This window comes from Pelodiscus sinensis, chromosome 13 (genome assembly GCF_052426305.1).
Source record: "Pelodiscus sinensis isolate ZL-2025 chromosome 13, ASM5242630v1, whole genome shotgun sequence".
NCBI lineage: Eukaryota > Metazoa > Chordata > Testudines > Trionychidae > Pelodiscus > Pelodiscus sinensis.
Window position 1 is genome coordinate 20,321,185 of NC_143064.1, and position 16,852 is coordinate 20,338,036.

Consider the following 16,852-nt stretch of genomic DNA (forward strand, 5'->3'; position numbering starts at 1 on the left):
ATGTGGCTCTGCCTGCCAGACACTTGCTGCCTGGTGCAGCCAGCCTATTCAGAGAAAGGGGCGGAGGGGGAAGAAGGAAGAAGCTGGCCTCGATGTGGCCTCCCCTTTCTCCTGAAAGGTGCCCCATGCAGGGAAGAGGCTTGGGGGGAGCTTTCCTTCCCTCCCATTCCAGGGACAGATTCCCCTCTTCCCGCCCTCCCAGTCCCGCATGTCTCCTCACCCGAAAAAGGAGTTTTGCTGGCTGGGAAGCAGCTCCGGCCTCTTTTTCACTGCTGCCTGCCCCCCCCATGCGGGACTCGGGAGAAGGGGGGCAAGCACAGAAACACCAGAGCTTCTGTTTACTCAGGAGCTCCAGCACGTGGAACTTCTCCCTCTGGCCAGGTCTCTTGCGCAGGCTTCTCCTACGTGCAGGAGAGGAACTGAAGGTGTCCAGCCGCTGCAAGGGAGGCTGGGTGAAGTTTTAAAAGTGGCCCCCCAGAACCCTCCACACCATTTCACGATTTAATCCAAGGGCTGGATTAAATTGTTTGGCAGGACACATCCAGCCTGGAGGCCAGAGGTTCCCCACCCCAAAAACTTTACAGGACCACAAGAAACTTGGCCACACCCACAATAAGTGGATATCTGGCTAACTAAAATCATGCCAGACCACAGAATTTACCAGACCAGAAAGTGCCAGACTAGAGAGGTTCAACCTGTATTTGTCCCAGGAAGGGGCAGTCACCATGAATATTTGAGCTCTCTTGGTAAACGAGTGTTGGGTGCAAAGACTTTTCCTCTGAGCGGCACAGAGATGAGAGCTGTATGAAGAGCAATGCCGCAATTTACCAAAGGGCTGTTTGCGGAATTGATTGGCTCAACCAAGCACTCTCTCAATTATCAAATATTCCATGGTATGAACAGAATGAATTGCTAGAGACTGACTGAGCACTCGCCATGGGGCTGCTACGCTTTCCAATCACAGTGAACATCCCATGACTGAACATACTTTTGCAGAACAGCCAGTCACATCCCTCTCGAGAACATATTGGTCTAGAAGGTGGAAACCACTCAGAACATGAAACTGAAGAAAGCAGTTGACAAACCTCAGCTTTTCAGAGCTGCAAATAAAATTAAGGAAAACCATGTGGCTATTTCCCCTCCTCAAGTAAGAAAATTGCTACATGGTACTTCCCCCATGGACTATTTCCGTTCTTTCCCCACTCACATGCGAATATAGATGATCGTGAACAAGAAGAGAGTGAACTCTTTTACGAGATCAAAGAACTGGGATCTATTTTAAGCTCTGCCCAAGTAAATCCTTCAGGAACTCGTGCAAACTTCCTCAACTCTGAGCTTCAGTTCCTATCTGAAACATGGCCTAGAAATATTTTCCTCATGGAGCCACTGCAAGGCTAAATCCAGGAGTTTCTGACTCAGACTGAGGGCCCTATAAAAATCCTATGTATGGCAACAAACCTGTGGTCAACCAAGAGCTGTAGGTGTATCACAATGTGGCGGTACATTACCCCTGGGAACTCCATGATGACAATGAAGATAAAACCTTTATCCTCTTGCTCTGGCACTTAAGAGATAAGGAGACTCCTTTATCTCAACAGGATACTGCCTGTGACACTCAGCTGAGCTTTTGCCATCCCATTCACTAGCAAGCTTTGAGGGATATGCCTAGCCAGATCATTACAGTATCATTAAAGCATTAAGTAGCTGAATCATGATCATGCAGCAGGAGTTTGTGCATCATGGAAACCATTCCCTGGCAGATGAAAGCAGCAAGATCATAAAAGGCACTCCTACTTGGACAATATCAACGAATGGCAAACAAAGATCACAGCAGCTGTGTCTTTCCTGATGCTATTTTTATAACTGCCAGCCCACAGAGTGGGCAATTTACCTGCCTGCTGCTACAAAGATTAGGGTCAGAACTACAAGAAAATTAAAAGGTGGCTTCCTGCATTAACTGGACAGGAAAACACAGGGAATGGTCCATAGTGAACATGGGTGTTCAGCTGTCCCCAAAAATGAAATCCAAACTAGAAGCTTGCGTCACTGCATTGTTGCAGTTTGTTTTGGAGGAGCCTGTGACAGGTAAGTTTTATAGGCTCTGCACTTGACCTCTGCCAATCCCACTAGTATCTTTCATGAGCTCTTGAATGTCTCGTCCCAAATTCATGCCTCAGCATGCATGGAGCCAAATACAGCCCCCATTGAAGTTACATGCAAGAGAGCAATTTGGCCCACCATCCTCTTTGGCGAGCCATTTTTCTTCTGGTCACCACACCAAGCAGACTTTGGCACACAAGCACTTAGCCGTCCTTCCCAAAGCATTTCTCTCTGTACTGTAGCTGGCTCTGGCACACCCGACGGACTGTTCTGGCACCCCAGCTAGTGTTTTGTTTGCTAATGTGTACGTTTAACTCTCTCCAGCAAATTCATTTTTGCACAAAAACATCCCTGAGTGAGCTGGCTCTATCTCCTTGTAGCTCAATACAAATGGATTTCTACCCTCAGGGATGGCTGCAGATGCTAGAGGAAACAGAGCGACTAGGGATGTTAAATTTAGATTAACTAATTGAATAGTCGATGGGATTTCCATTGACCATTCGATTAGACTATAAAGGCGCCTCCTTCTTTGAACTGTAGCAAGAGCCCGAGTCTTTGAAATCTGAGGCTCTTGTACATTTCAAAAGCAGAAGCCCAGCAGGGAATTCGGGGTCAGTTCCCCCGGCATGAAGAGTAAACCTGGGTTCCATTGCGGGAGAGCAGGAGTTGGGGGGCAGGAGGGCAGCAGCTGTACTTACTAGGATGCAGCTTGCTTTTTCTTCCAGTTCCCCAGACTATCAGGGTGCGAGGGGAAAATACTTGGATTCCGTGCATGCCTCTTACTCCTGGCTGGTGAAGGAAGGGCCACAGGGGTAAGTCACAGAATCCAAGTACTTCCCCCTTCGCTCCCTGAGGGGAACAGGAAGAAAAGCAAGCCGCATCTCGGTACGCTCGGCTGCTGTGCCCCTGCTCTCCCGAAATGGCAACGTTGGGGAAAGGTAACACTTTATCCCAACTCCAATAGTTGGCAGCTTATCTCCAAAACTCCCATTGGGAGGAGAGTGACAAGGGCTATGAATTTAGAGAATATTCCCAGGTATCCCAGATCAGCCCCTGAAGGGCCTTGCCCTCCAAGTAGTTAGTCGGCCCCTCATTCCACCCTGTAGTATAAAGCACAGTATCCAGAGAGTGGCTCCTCTGGATTAACACTAACATGAACCCTGAAAGCTTGTCGATCCCAGAACACTGGGAGAACACTCTATATTAAACCCATCTTTCCCTCTTCCATGATTCTAGGGCATTTTGTGGCCTACTTTCCATTCCTCTTCTCTCCCCCTTTAGTGCATGCAATGGAGAAAATTTGGACCAAGTACTAGTAGAGAATAAAATAAAATAAAAAAACCCACTAAGGGTTGTATTCTGAATTCACTGACACTCCTGGAACTCAACCCTAACTCCACTCACTGTACTCAGTTTTTCCCCAACTACCAACAGAGTTTTGCTCAAAAGCAAGCCAAGCAGTGAAACCAGCCATGGACGTTCCCATACAGAGAAGCATTTAATCAGGTCAATTGTATTAGAGAAGTGCTCACAAGCATCACCATAGTTAAAATCTCTATGACACTTTCCCAGCTAAGACCAGGCCTGCTGATGGGTGGGGAGGTGGCAAAGAGGGCAATTTCACCGGGGCCCTGCATTAGCCGCAGTGGCAGCCACAAGCTCCAGGCCTCATTGAAACACTGCGGCAATGCCACCCTGAGTGGCGCTGAGGGATAAGGGGAGCACTGTGCTCTGGGCAGCGCCAAGGGCTGCCTGCTCTCGGCCCCACCCCTTTCAGGGGCGTGGAGCCATACCTTCCCACTCCTTGACCCTGGGCTTGCAGTGGCTGTCAGCCCTGCTGACTAAGACCGTAAGCACAGGCGTTTAAATATGCATAGAAACCAAACCAACCAACCAACCATCTGCGAATAGAAACTGCCAAATTTCAGCACTGGAAAAATTAAGAAAGGAAGGAAAAAATAAAGCCTCAAACAAAACAGTATGGCCAATTGATCTTGCATTTTAGGAGGGCAACTGTATTATTAAAACCGTAATCTGGATGAGTGCCAACAACTAACACGGCTACATCTCTATAACAATGGCTTTTGCAGTGACACATTCTTTCCACTTTGCCTACCTTAGAAAAGGTTTGTTGGGATAGCCATGCTATCCAACTGTCCACATGCAAATGAAGCTTATACCAGAAAAAAATTGCTTCTGGAATTGCTAATACTGGTTCCTTGCACAAACTAATCTAAGCTGGTAATGCAGCCTCTACACTAGGGCTTCTGCCTTTATAGAACCACAGTGAAAAGAAAATCAAAGAAAACCCTAACCAAGACTGCTCTGCTAGAAAAAGAATAGTCTTGACTCTAATCATGCTGTCTGACATTCCCAGTGCAGCACTAGCTTTTGGCTATCTGGTCTCTGGAGGGGGTGAGGGTGGGGGTGAGTGAGAGAGAGAAAGAGAGAGAGAGACCATACGCAGGAATTTCTGTGTGCGCGCGTGCACACGCTTTTTTTTTTGGTAAATGTGGACCACAAGGGTGCAAGCACACCCTTCCCCCAAAGTCCTCCAAGTAAGCGTGATCCAGCCAGCTGGGGGAAGGCAGGAGTGGCACACTGTTCGAGCCCTCCTCTCTGTTTCAGCCAGCCCGGAGTTGATTTCCACCCCTCCTGGGCCAGCTGGAGCATAGGAGAGGGCGGCTCGGACAGTGCACCACTCCTGCCTTTCCCGGAGCATGCTTACTTGGGGCACTGTACAGGGGTGCACTCACATCCTTTGCACGCACACACCCCCATGTACGGGCCTGATTCGTCAGTTCAAATTGCTAATTGGAAATCTGCCTGTATCTGAAGCCACATTTAGAAGCTGTTCTCCAGTTTTAACCCTGTTGTGTTCTGGAGAACCAAGTCTACCCCCATGCTTGTAGTTGAAGGGCTTCCACAAGCCTTGGTAAGAAGGGGAAGTTCGACTTGCAGTTACCTCACAGAAACAAGCTGGTGAAGGTACTACATTGTATAAATTGTATTGGACCAATGTGAGTTGGAGAGAGAGACACGTTTTCAAGCTACACAGAGCTCTTCAGGTTTGGAAACATACCCAGAGTTAGTGTCACTGTCAAACATAAGATGGAACAGATGGTTTAGCATAAATAGTTAACACATTTTTCAAAGGACCACTTAAGGTGAAGTGGCCCCTTAACAACTCCCCCATCCTGATGTAGTTAAGGGGGTCACAGATAGGGATGTTAAATTTAGATTAATTGGCTAATCGAATAGCCAATGCAATCTGCATCGACTATCTGATTAGTCAATAAGGGCGCCTCCACCTTTGAAGTGTACTACAGCCCCAGGGCTGTTGCTACACTTCAAAGGCGAAAGCACTGTGAGGTGTACAGGGTGAGCGGGGGACTCAAGCAGCCCCCCGCTGGCTCTGTGCTCCCTGCGGCGTTTCAAAGTGGCAGCGCCACATGGAGCCCAGGGTACCCCGTTGACCACGGGCTCCACATAGCACAGCTGCTTTGAAGCGGCCCCTTCTCTTCCCCCACCCTTGCTGCCTCTTTCTGTAATGAATCATAAATCCACTGTGTCTGGTCAGTTCATATTTTGCAGCATCTAGCAAAGGAACGAATTTAAGTTCCCAGGCTCATTTTTTTTAAGCTGGTGTGAAGGTTTCCCTCTGAGGGCGAGGCCTGAGGGATCAGATACAGAGTGGTGGCTTTGTGAAGTGTTGCAGTTTCAAAGGCATTACCAAACCTGCTCGTACCCTCTTGCCTCCTCTGAGCAAACTGCAAAACTGCAACAGAATCAGACACCATCCAAAGGGATGGTCCCCTTACTTCCTCCGGGATTAGAATGTGGGAGTGAGGTGACAGCAGTGAAGGGGGAAATCACCCCAGAGAAGTGCGGGGTAGGGGGAAAATGGGCAGAGGCTGTCAGTACCGAGCTGTGGCTCAGCAATAGCACCTGCTAGAACAGCAGTGGCCCCTCCTATATATCCAGGTGGCAAAGGGCAAGGAGTGGGGCACTCACCTCAGCTGGAGTGGAGGGGGGAGGGGCAGCAGCTACACTCTCTTGGGCCCTTCCTGCTACAGCCAGCAGCCCCCCCAAGTCCCACCACCCGTCCTAGAGCACAGCCTGTCTGCCCTGTGGACAAGAGGCTCACACTATTGCTGCAGTTAGGAGGACACTAAGCAGAGCAGCTGCCCCCCACTCCTCTCGCTAGGAGATCTTTGAAACCCAGACTCGGAATGAAGGTCTCAGAGGCCTCCTACTATTGCTGTGCACAGAGTTTGTCCATACCAGGGGTGGGCAATAATTGTTGATGGGGGCCACTCCAAGAATTTGGAAAGTGGTCAAGGGCTGCACTCTTCTATATCAATGGAGGAGGTGCGGGATCTGGGACGGAGGTTGCAGTAAGGGACTGGGGTGCAGGAGAGAGTGTGGGGTCTAGGAAGGAGTTTGAATGAAGGAGGCCGTTGTGACCAGGGTTAGGGGACTAGGGTGCAGGGGTCTGGGTTATGACCGAGAGCAGGGGATTGAGGTGTAGGAGGGGGGCAGAGGGTTTGGGTTGTGACATGGGGCAGGGGATTGTAGTGCAGGCTCTGGGAGGGGATATGGGGGCAGGGAGGGGACAGAAGATTTGGGTTATGTGGGGGCAGAGGGCATGCTGAGAGTTGTGGTCCTTTTTTTGCCTCCCCTGCTTCCCTCCCCATTTCGGGTGGCATGGAGGGATGAGGTGGGGCTCCTGCTCCCAGAGGGCCAGGGCCCCTCCCCTCAGTGCTGGCCAGGCATTGGTGGCAGGTCTCATTCTTTGTCAGCTCTGATTGTCCCCTGCGGCAAGCAGCTGGTAGAGGGGGCGGCTGCCGCTCGAGTCTGCCTGGAGACACTGCAGCCTTCCCAAGCCCAAATGGAATCGGCCCCATCGGGAGGTGGGGGAGGGGAGTTCTCACCCTTCCTGCATAGGGGCCTGCCATTTCCTCCAGCCAGAGGACAGGGCATCCATAGGCTCCCCGGAGGCTGCTGTAGAAGTGCTATCCACCCACCATTCCAGACAGTTGTGCTTTGCCCCTCACGATGTACGCTGTCCTTTCTGGCTCAGCAAGAAGTCAAAACGCTCACACCACTAGTGTAAGCGGGCAAAATTCCACAGAGCTCTAGCTGCCCTGAATTTTTAAGCCTTGTGCTTACTGCCAACCCAGAATAGCTTAGTGACTGGTATTTTAGAAGTGGCAGCAGCAGCACACACAAAACAGCCAGAATTCAAATGAAAAAAAAAAATCAAACAGCAACAGGATGGTGTTGCAGTTTGGCACTGTGGATCTGGTGTGTCTTCCTGGCTCAGCCACAGCTCTCTGGGTGCCCTTGGGCAAATCACTTAGCCTCTCCGCATCAGCTCTCTGTAAAATAGAGATCAAATATTGTCCTCCTTCCCTGGGCTGTTGGGAGGACGTGGTCATTAATGTGCATCGGTACTCACATACCACAGAGACACACATCATGGAAAAGCCTTATAAATATACGAGTATCAGAGCGGCAGCTGTGTTAGTCTGTATCTGCAAAAACAATGAGGAGTCCTGTGACACCTTCAAGACTAACAGATTTATTTGAGCATAAGCTTTTGAGGGGCAAAGATCCACTTAATAAGATGCATAAATATACGAGGTAGAGATTTAAGGACACATCTACACTCCAAGGGGAGAGACTCATGTCAATTGCTGCTCCTGTATTTTCACTCCTTTTCCTCAACCATGACTTCTCCATGCATGTGAGAGCTATTGTTGAACTCAGAGATGGAGTTGTGCCCAGCTCTCCTGGGGGTCAAAACAGCGTGGTAGAAAAGGGAGGGAAGAAAAAAACCAGGGCAGCCTATATCCCACACACATACACACTTCCTGGAAGGGCAGCGGTGGGGAAATCATACAACGAGAAGCCTCACAGATCAGCATTTGTGTGCACTCGAGCTCCTTACCTGATACGATCACTGTCTTTTTTCTTCAACTCCGCATCTCTCTGCAGAACCTTCATAAGCTTGTCGTATTCCTCCTCGGTCAGAAAGCTTAGGTCCAGCATCTTCTCGGTCAACGATCTCCAGCCAGCTGGAGCACTGAGAGGCCACAAACTATCTGAGAGCAGATTACTTGAGGGCCATTAGCAGCCCCCTGAGCAGAGAGCCACAGCGTGCTAAACTGTACTGGAGCTGGATAGAAATACCTCACGACATCATGGCTTGAAGGGAAGCTGCATTAAGATTTCAACTCCTACTTCAAGGCACTAAGCAGTTCTCTGGCATCGCTTTCTATGCTGAATGCCTTCTTGTGCCAAGGGGGGAGGGTGTCTCTTCACAGAGTTATGTTCCTTCCTTTGTCTCACACACAGTCACAGCATTCTTGAGCCAACATCAATCAAATATCCAAATATAGAGACGAAATCTTCCCACTAGTTTTAGCTGCCTCAGAAGGGATGAAGGACCAACTCGGACGTTACAGACAACAACCACCAGAACTTCTAGCATGAGTCTTTCTCAGGAAAGAAGTCATCTCAAGGGTAGATCAATTGTTCCTGCAAAGAAATCACACAGAGATGCCTCTTTAGATAAAGACGCCATATGGTAAGTGAATGTATACATTGGAGGTGTTTATTTGTTCTTACGCACAAGTCCCATACCAAGCTGTCCTGCCTTTCTCCCCATCTCTGCCAGCTCTTGATACAGCATAAGCCTAACCACGATACAAGCTTATTTTAGTCAGCTTCAAGGGAACTGGTAAACAGCTTCCTTAGAACACTGCTTCTAAAGCAAACAAGGTAGGAAACACAAACAAAATATTAAGTCACTTCACCTTCATTAACCCACCTGTAAGAGGAGGTGAATATCAGACACTTATCACCTTTTTAATCTCTGAAGGGTTAAGTGCTGTTACTGCTCCTTCCAGGACAAGAGCCTTCAGACTGCTCATTTAGTAATGGAACGTGCATGTCTCCTTACACTGCACATTCAATGGAGCTGTGCCCATTTATACACTCTGTTTTTGTCCGACAAACATTGTATTTTCTTACCTGTCCCCCCAGTACCAGCTTATAGGATTAAAGCAAAAAAAAAAATTGTTTTAAATTTCATTTCTGTTGTGTACCTTTCCTGCAGCTTAGTCTGAAACAGCATGGAACAATTTCACATTTCCTGTCACCTTCCCCCATGGATTCTTATGCACTATCACCCCAAACTACCTGAAGTGTTTACTGTGGGGAAGGTGGGGTTTTTTGGTGTGGTGTGTGTGTTTTTTTTTTTTGTTTTTTTAAATTCCCAGTTGTGAGAAATCTCCACCTGCCGTTTGGGTAGCTGACCTCAATGCTAAGCCAAGCCATTAGGACCAGCCACGCAGAAGTAAACAGAGACTATTTGCATATCTGCTGTATGCACTGGGAGCTAAGCAAACCCATCACCTTTATGATTTTAGCCAAAGCATTTCTTAATGTTTGTTCTGCACATTACCACACCTCAGTTACTGTTGACTCAGTCTTGAAACAGGAAAACCTGCAGTTATTCAGCATGGTATTTTAAGACATGGGCAATCGCATGTAATTTGTTTACTAGTACCGAGAGGCATAATACATAGGAATAAAATCACTTGACATACATGGTATGTTATCAGACAGGAACATGGCATTCTGTAATGTATACTGGCTTCCATAACATTTCTTACCATAAAAGTCATAGATCTCATTTGTTCTCTCTCTTTATAACTACAATGCTTTGCTGCATTAGAAGGCGTCCTCTCTCCTCCCAGATATGCTATGGCAGAGGGGCGACAATATGTTGTAATGTTTCCCTATTCAGTAACCACAAGACCTATCACTGCATCGGCAAAGGCAACGTATTAGATGTCCAAAGGGCCTTTAAATCTAATTACTTTGATAGGAATCTCTCTGAAGAAGAACATCATAGGAAGATCAACAAGAGGAAGGCTTGTTGTGCTGAGAAATCCAAAACGGTCAAATTGCCAGATCCATGGAAACCTCCCAAGTTAAGTACAGCATGCCCAGTGTGGAGGTGTACTAGCTGATAGGAACATGGCAGTAGACCTACTTCAGTGCCATCTTCCCATGCTGCTGGCTATACCCTTCACTGCAATAGCTTCTGTCTCTTAGGGGATTTCTTTAACATAGACCCAAAAATAAAGTCACTCAGCACCAAAAAAATTGCATAGGGAATGTGGTGCTGGCACAGAGCTACTCAGGGCCTACCCAAAGCACTGCGTGCAAGGAAGATGTGGACTCTATTCTGAAAAGGGTCTCTAAAAAAAGTCAAGGAGTTTGTCTCTCTTGCCTCTCAATAGCTCAGTTTACAAGTGAAAATATTCCCCCCCCACCCCTCCGCATGGCAAGCACTGCAAACCAAGTCTGGGAACTTGCACTCAAGCTGGCTTCCTTCTATCTTTTGATTCATCACCAACAGTAAAGTTTCTACAAGCCAAATTGTGCCCTTCCCTTAGTTATACGTGCGCGACGTACTGGAGTTGCAAACTTTGGCCCTGCCATTGGGACTTGGCCAACAGTTCTGTTGTCAGTTGGGCTAGATTAACTCCTCGTGAGGTGTGGGGTTACAAGATTTTGTGGGCTCCCCCTTAGGAACAGAGGTGGAGCCAAAATGAGGTGTTTAGTGTGTGGGAGGGAGCTGCTGGGGAGCAGGTAGGGGTGGAGGTATAGGGTCTGGGAGGCAAGAAGAGGCAGGATGTTGCAAATGCTTATTGGACAGTCAACTAGTCCTTAACATCCCTAGTGCTAATACAACTTATTTTTTCAAGAAAGTCAGCAGTATGACTCGAGTGTGCTGCTGAGAAAGGACATGCCAGTTTCATATAATTATTATCCAGTGTACTGTAACAACTGGTGAAATGGAGAGGTCCTAATTTCAACATCAGGGGCTAGAAGATCCCCTCACCAAGCATAAATGAACACAAATCCACTGAGTTCAAAGTTGTTGTGCCAATTTATATCAGCTAAGGATCTTGACCAAAAAATAAAATAAAATAAAATAAATCAACACTTGATTAACTTTCCTCCAACAAGCTCTGCTATTTCTCTGGAACCAGTGACACAGAGCAGACATATAATTAGTATAGCCCACACAAGCCCAAAATCCCAGAACAAAAACAACAACAACAGAGAGGCCAAACACCAAATTTTCAAGTATTGTAAAGTTTTGAGGGTTGCTAAGCCATTGTGACTTGAAGGGAAAGTATTCTGTAATCTAGAACTACAAGCTAAAGTACACTTAGGGTACGTCTAGACAGCAGCTTTATTTTGGAATAATTGATGTTATTCCAAAATAACATAGCCCATGTCTACACTACAAGCTGTTATTTTGACATAATGTCAAAACAATGTCGAGCTGGAGGACTGCTTACTCTGATTTCTATAACCCTCATTTTATGATGAGTAAGGGAAGTTGGAGGAAGAGTGTTCTTCCTTTGATTTCCTGCCGTGTAGATAGAACCAAAAGCCGAAATAAACTATTGACGTAGCTCAAGTTGCATATCTTATTTTGGCTTTAGCCCTGCTGTGTAGAAGCACCCTTAGGCTACGTCTACACTGGCACCCTTTTCCGGAAATGCTTAAAACGGAACAGTTTTCCATTATAAGTATTTCCGGAAAAAGCGCGTCTACATTGGCAGGATGCTTTTCCGGAAAAGCACTTTTTCCGGAAAAGCGTCCGTGACCAATGTAGACGTGCTTTTCTGCAAAAAAGCCCCAATTGTCATTTTCGCGATCGGGGCTTTTTTGCGGAAAAGACTACTGTGCTGTCTACACTGGCCCTTTTCCAGAACAGTTTTTCCGGAACAGGACTTTTGCCCAAACAGGAGCAGCATAGTTTTTCCGGAAAAACAATGAGGATTTTACATTAGATCGTCATTGCTTTTCCGGAAAAGCAAGTGGCCAGTGTAGACACAGCCTTAGTCTTTGTCCACACTACACAGCTTTTAGCAACACAGCCATGTTGAAAAGTTGGGCAGTGTAAACGCTGTTTGTCGGCACTTTTGCAAGTAAAAACACTTCCACCCCCTGCAACAGGAGTTTGTGTTGTCCACAGTAGAGTACTCCTCCTGACAAGGAGTCTTTTACATTGCCACTTGAGGTGGCAAAACTTGTGTCTTTTGGGGCCAGAGGAGGATTAAGGAAGTGTGAATGTCAAACGTTTTGCCGCTCAATAGGCAGTGTAGACAAAGCCTAAGATCCTCCATGGTCCTGGACCATGTGAATGCACTTTTTATTTCTACGGTTGCATTTTGCAACTTGACTGTTTGGTTTGCTGGATGAACACACAGTACAAATTATAAAACAACTGAATTACCCCAACCCCGCCCTCCAGTCTAAATCTAATCAAATTACCAGGTTATTCAAGGGTTTGGACAAGGGCTGTACAAATAACCACCCCTGTAAAGAACTGTTTTAAGGGCTCAATTCCTACCAAGGGAAGTAGTCCAACAGATTACAAACAGGAGCACTTGCAGGAAGGAGTACTCACACGTGCAGTGTTATAAGGCTGCACTATACATTATTACCAGCTACTACCTTCAAGATATTTTACCTTTTCCTTACAAAGGAGCCTTCTTTTTGCTGTTTTTTTCCCTCCCAAACAGGTTTATTATTTAAAAGACAACATATGTAAAAATGAAACTCTTGTTAGTTTAGTTTTGCATGAAATCACAGCTCCTTTTGGAAAGTTGGATACTGGAGGACCTGCCTTCCTTGTGTATGCTGCATTCTTCAGCTGTGTTAAGGGGATTCTTCACTGAGCCTAATACAAGCCATTGCGATAAACGATGCCAGAAGACTGTTGCTCTTAGCGGTTTACAGACATTTGTCACCTATTGATTATCGGCAAGGCACTCCAGTCTCAGATCTCATTTCACCTTGAATACCCAGTTTCTGAGTGTCACACGTCTTCTTCCTCAATACCGGTATACTCAGAAATTAACAATACCACACACTGCAGGCTAAACGGATTCCATTTACTCTATGGCGTACTGCACACAACAGAGAAACTGAGCCAAATTAGAAACTTTAATCTGAAAATCTGGCAGACAAACAAATCCCATTTCAACAGCCCCTGCTAATGTTGGCTGAATAGTCAATATGCCAATTCCAGGGTATCACCTTGATCAAAACAGAATCATTTAGATCTGGACCACATCACCTTCTGGAACAAAATGGGACGTGGAGCATATGAAGTTCCACATACTAATCCAACAAAGATATGGGAAAATGTCATTGTCACAAAATAATCTCCAGCCTCTGCCTAAACACACAACAAAACCGACAAAAGGTAATACACATGCCACAGAGGTCATCTATTCTAGCTCCCTCCACCCACCCCAGCAAACCTCTGACAATGTAACAGAATTACACACTGTAGAGCCCAAGAAGGTAAAAGACATCACAACACCTCCATCAGCTAGAAAATACCTGGGACAAAAAGAAGGAAAGTGTACTGTGTTTGAAAGCAAATGCAATACAGGCAGTCCCCGAGTTACGCGGATCCGACTTATGTCGGATCCGCAGTTACGAATGGGGATTTTCTTGCTCCGGATGACTGGAGCGGCAGGTCCCGCCGCCCGCCTCCTCCAGGGCGAGTAAAGCTGCTCCCCATCTCCCTGGTCTGCTGGGGGAGCCAGCAGACCAGGGAGACGCTGAGCAAAGCCGCGGAGGACCCGGGCCGGACCGCGGCGCTGATCTGGAAGAGCCGCGGTCCGGCCCGGGTCCTCCGCCGCTTTGCTCCGCGTCTCCCTGGTCTGCTGGGGGGGGAACGCAGCTAGTGACCCCCCCCAGCAGACCAGGGAGATGTGGAGCAAAGCCCGGGGCCTGTGGTAGAGCAGGTGGGGCGCTGCCGGTTGGTCCCGCAGCACCACTCCTTGGCGCTACTGGACCAACCCGGCAGCACCCCAGCTGCTCTGCCCCAGGAGTCCTGATTCAGCCGCCGGTGATCAGTTTCAGCAGCGGCTGGATCAGGACGCCTGGGGCAGAGCAGCTGGGGTGCTGCTGCGTTGGTCCAGTAGCGCCGAGGAGCGGCCGCGCTACTGGACCAACCCAGCAGCACCCAAGCTGCTCTGCCCCAGGCATCCCCAAGTCAGCCTCTGCTGAAACTGACCAGCGGCTGACTACAGGAAGCTTGAGGCAGAGTTGCTCTGCCCCGGGCTTCCTGGAATCAGCTGCTGATCAGTTTCAGCAGCAGCTGACTTGGGGATGCCTGGGGTTCTTAAGTTGAATCTGTATGTAAGTCAGAACTGGCGTCCAGATTCAGCTGCTGGTTGGGGGGGTTGTTGGGAGGAGCGGGGCTGGCCAGGAGAGATCGGTGGGGGGCGGGGAGGAACCGGCTACCGGAAGCAGGGCTGGATGGGGGAGACTGGGAGGAGAAATGGGGGGGGGGGGGGAAGAAGGAGGAGCGAATTGGCCGGCGGGAAGCAAGATTGACCTGGGCATATGCACACTCGTGCACACGAGTGAGTCTCGCCCCGGGGATTCCATTTTGCCTCCCCCCCATACCTTCCCTAAAGTAGTTGCGAACTGCCTGGCTGGTAGACACACTCACACAGCCTGAGCATATTTACCAGCCAGGCAGTTTGCAGCTATGGACTGATACACCTAATTATAATAAAACTTACCTAATTAGAAAATACTGGACATTTTATATGTCCAGTATTTTCTCAATTTGTTTCCCGGGCAGAACCCTCAAATACCAGGCTGTCTGGTACAAAACCGGACACCTGGCAACTCTACCCTTCCTTGCACCCTCCCTCCTAGCCAGATACCCTACCCCCAATCTGCTCCTGCTTCCGCCTCCTGGAGTACCCATGTGGCATCGAGTCCCCCAAGCCCTGACCCAGGCTGGGCAGAGGATGCAGCTGAGTGAAACACTGAATATTTATTCATTTTTAATTCTTTTTTTAATACGCATTTATATTTTTGGGCTGCAAAAAACAGTACTGGAAAAAAACAGGTTCCAACTAAAGTAAAAAGTTTGGGAAATCCTGGTCTAGCCAGCTGTCTATCCATCTTACAGTCCATTTCTCCAATCCATATTTCCCTTAACTTGCTAGCAAGAATACTGTGGGTGACTGTATCAAAAGCTTTGCTAAAGCTGGCACAGGGGGCTTTGGGAGGACCAGAATCAACTCATTTAAATATTCATCGGTTGCTTAATGAATATGCAAATAAATGTTACCAGTCCTCCAAAAGCTCGTGAATGGATTTACTGGTCCCCATGTCAAAAAGTTTGGGAACCCCTGACTTCGAGACTAATCAAGTCATCCCTTAACCTTCTCTTTGTTAACTTAAGCAGATTGAGCTCCTTGAGTCTGTCACTATGGGGCATATTTACTAATGCTTTAATCGTTCTCGTAGCTCCTCTCTGAACCCTCTCCCCCAGTTTAGAGCTATCTAGAATGCTTCATATCAGTGGCCTGTTCTTTCATTATTTACCACGACCCCAATTTGTGTGTAATCTGCAGACTTTGTCTGTGATTATTTCATGCTTTCTTTCAGATCATTAATAAAAGAAAAAAAAAGTTAAAAAGCATAAGACCAAAAACCAATCCCACTAGAAATATACGCATGCAATAATTCCCCATTTATAGTTACATTGAGACCCAGATTAGCTTTTAATCATTTCATGTGTCATGTTAGTTATATCTTTCTAGTTTTTTTAATCAAAATGCCATGTATTACCAAGCCAAATGTGCTACAGAAATCTAAAGTATATTATGTCAACACTGCTACCTTTATCAACCAAACTTGTTATCTTAAAAAAGTAGGTTTAACAAAATCTATGTTCCAAAAATCCATGTTGAATGACATTAGTTACCCTCCTTTAATTCTTTATTGAGTCCAGGATCTGCTTTCCCATTATCTTGCTTGGGATTGATGTCTAACTGCCAAGCCTATGTCTACTTGGGTCACCCTGTTTACCCTTTTTAAATTTTGGTATAATATTAGCATTCTTTGAGTCTTCTGGAAGTTCCCTAGTTTTTAACATTAAAACTTAGCCAGCTCTTTTAAAACTCTTGCAAGTTATCTGGACCGGCTAATTCAAAAATAGCTAATTTTGATAATCGCTGTTCAACATCCTCTTAGGATGCTAGTGAAATGGAAAGCATGCTATCTCTCTCCTCCCCCCAAATACAGACCAGAAATATTTATTGTAATAGACAAATACCATTGCTAGGATTATTTTTGGTTCTAATACACATAACTTAATGGGCTTCTGGTGGCTTAGGCAGGAGAAGGCTTTGCCTTCCCAACCCACCAGCCTGTCCCCACCCACATTCTGCCCCCAGAATGCCTGCTGTAGGCATAGTGTTGCTGCCCCTAACACCCACCCTCCCCATGCTCCAGGCCAGGGAGGCAGAAACCACGGGGCCGGCCTCCCTCCCCTTGTGCTCCAGTGGTGTGGGGGAACTGCACTGCGCATACATGCTCCCTCTTCTCTCTTCCCCTCCCCAGTGCTCTGGGAGTCTGGGGCATGCTCGGCATGCTGCCTTGCTTCACCACCTCCCAGGGGGTGAGCATGCTTGGCACACTGTCCCACCCCTCCCCATGGGAGGCAGGACCTCAGCAAAGGGGGCAGAGCTGTAGGTGGGGCTGGAGTCCTGCCTCCCTCAGCCCCAGCTGCACCAATGGCCCATGCATAATTCCTTCTTATTGTCTTAGGTAAAGCCAATCTACTGGGTAATGCACAGGTCTGGAGTCAGACTATCTATATTCTACTCAAAATGCT

At 47.5% G+C, this 16,852-nt stretch overlaps 1 protein-coding gene across 2 annotated transcripts in view; it reads right to left on the bottom strand.

The window, feature by feature from the left end:
• LOC102458959 (synaptotagmin-like protein 2) overlaps positions 1-16,852 on the bottom strand; it is a 71,306-nt gene that overhangs the window by 41,089 nt on the left and 13,365 nt on the right. For both annotated transcript variants that reach the window (XM_075940954.2, XM_075940955.2), the window contains one exon: positions 8,054-8,643. In XM_075940954.2, coding sequence (XP_075797069.2) covers positions 8,054-8,154 — 101 coding nt within the window. In that variant the 5' untranslated portion in view covers positions 8,155-8,643. The remainder of the gene's footprint in view (positions 1-8,053; positions 8,644-16,852) is intronic.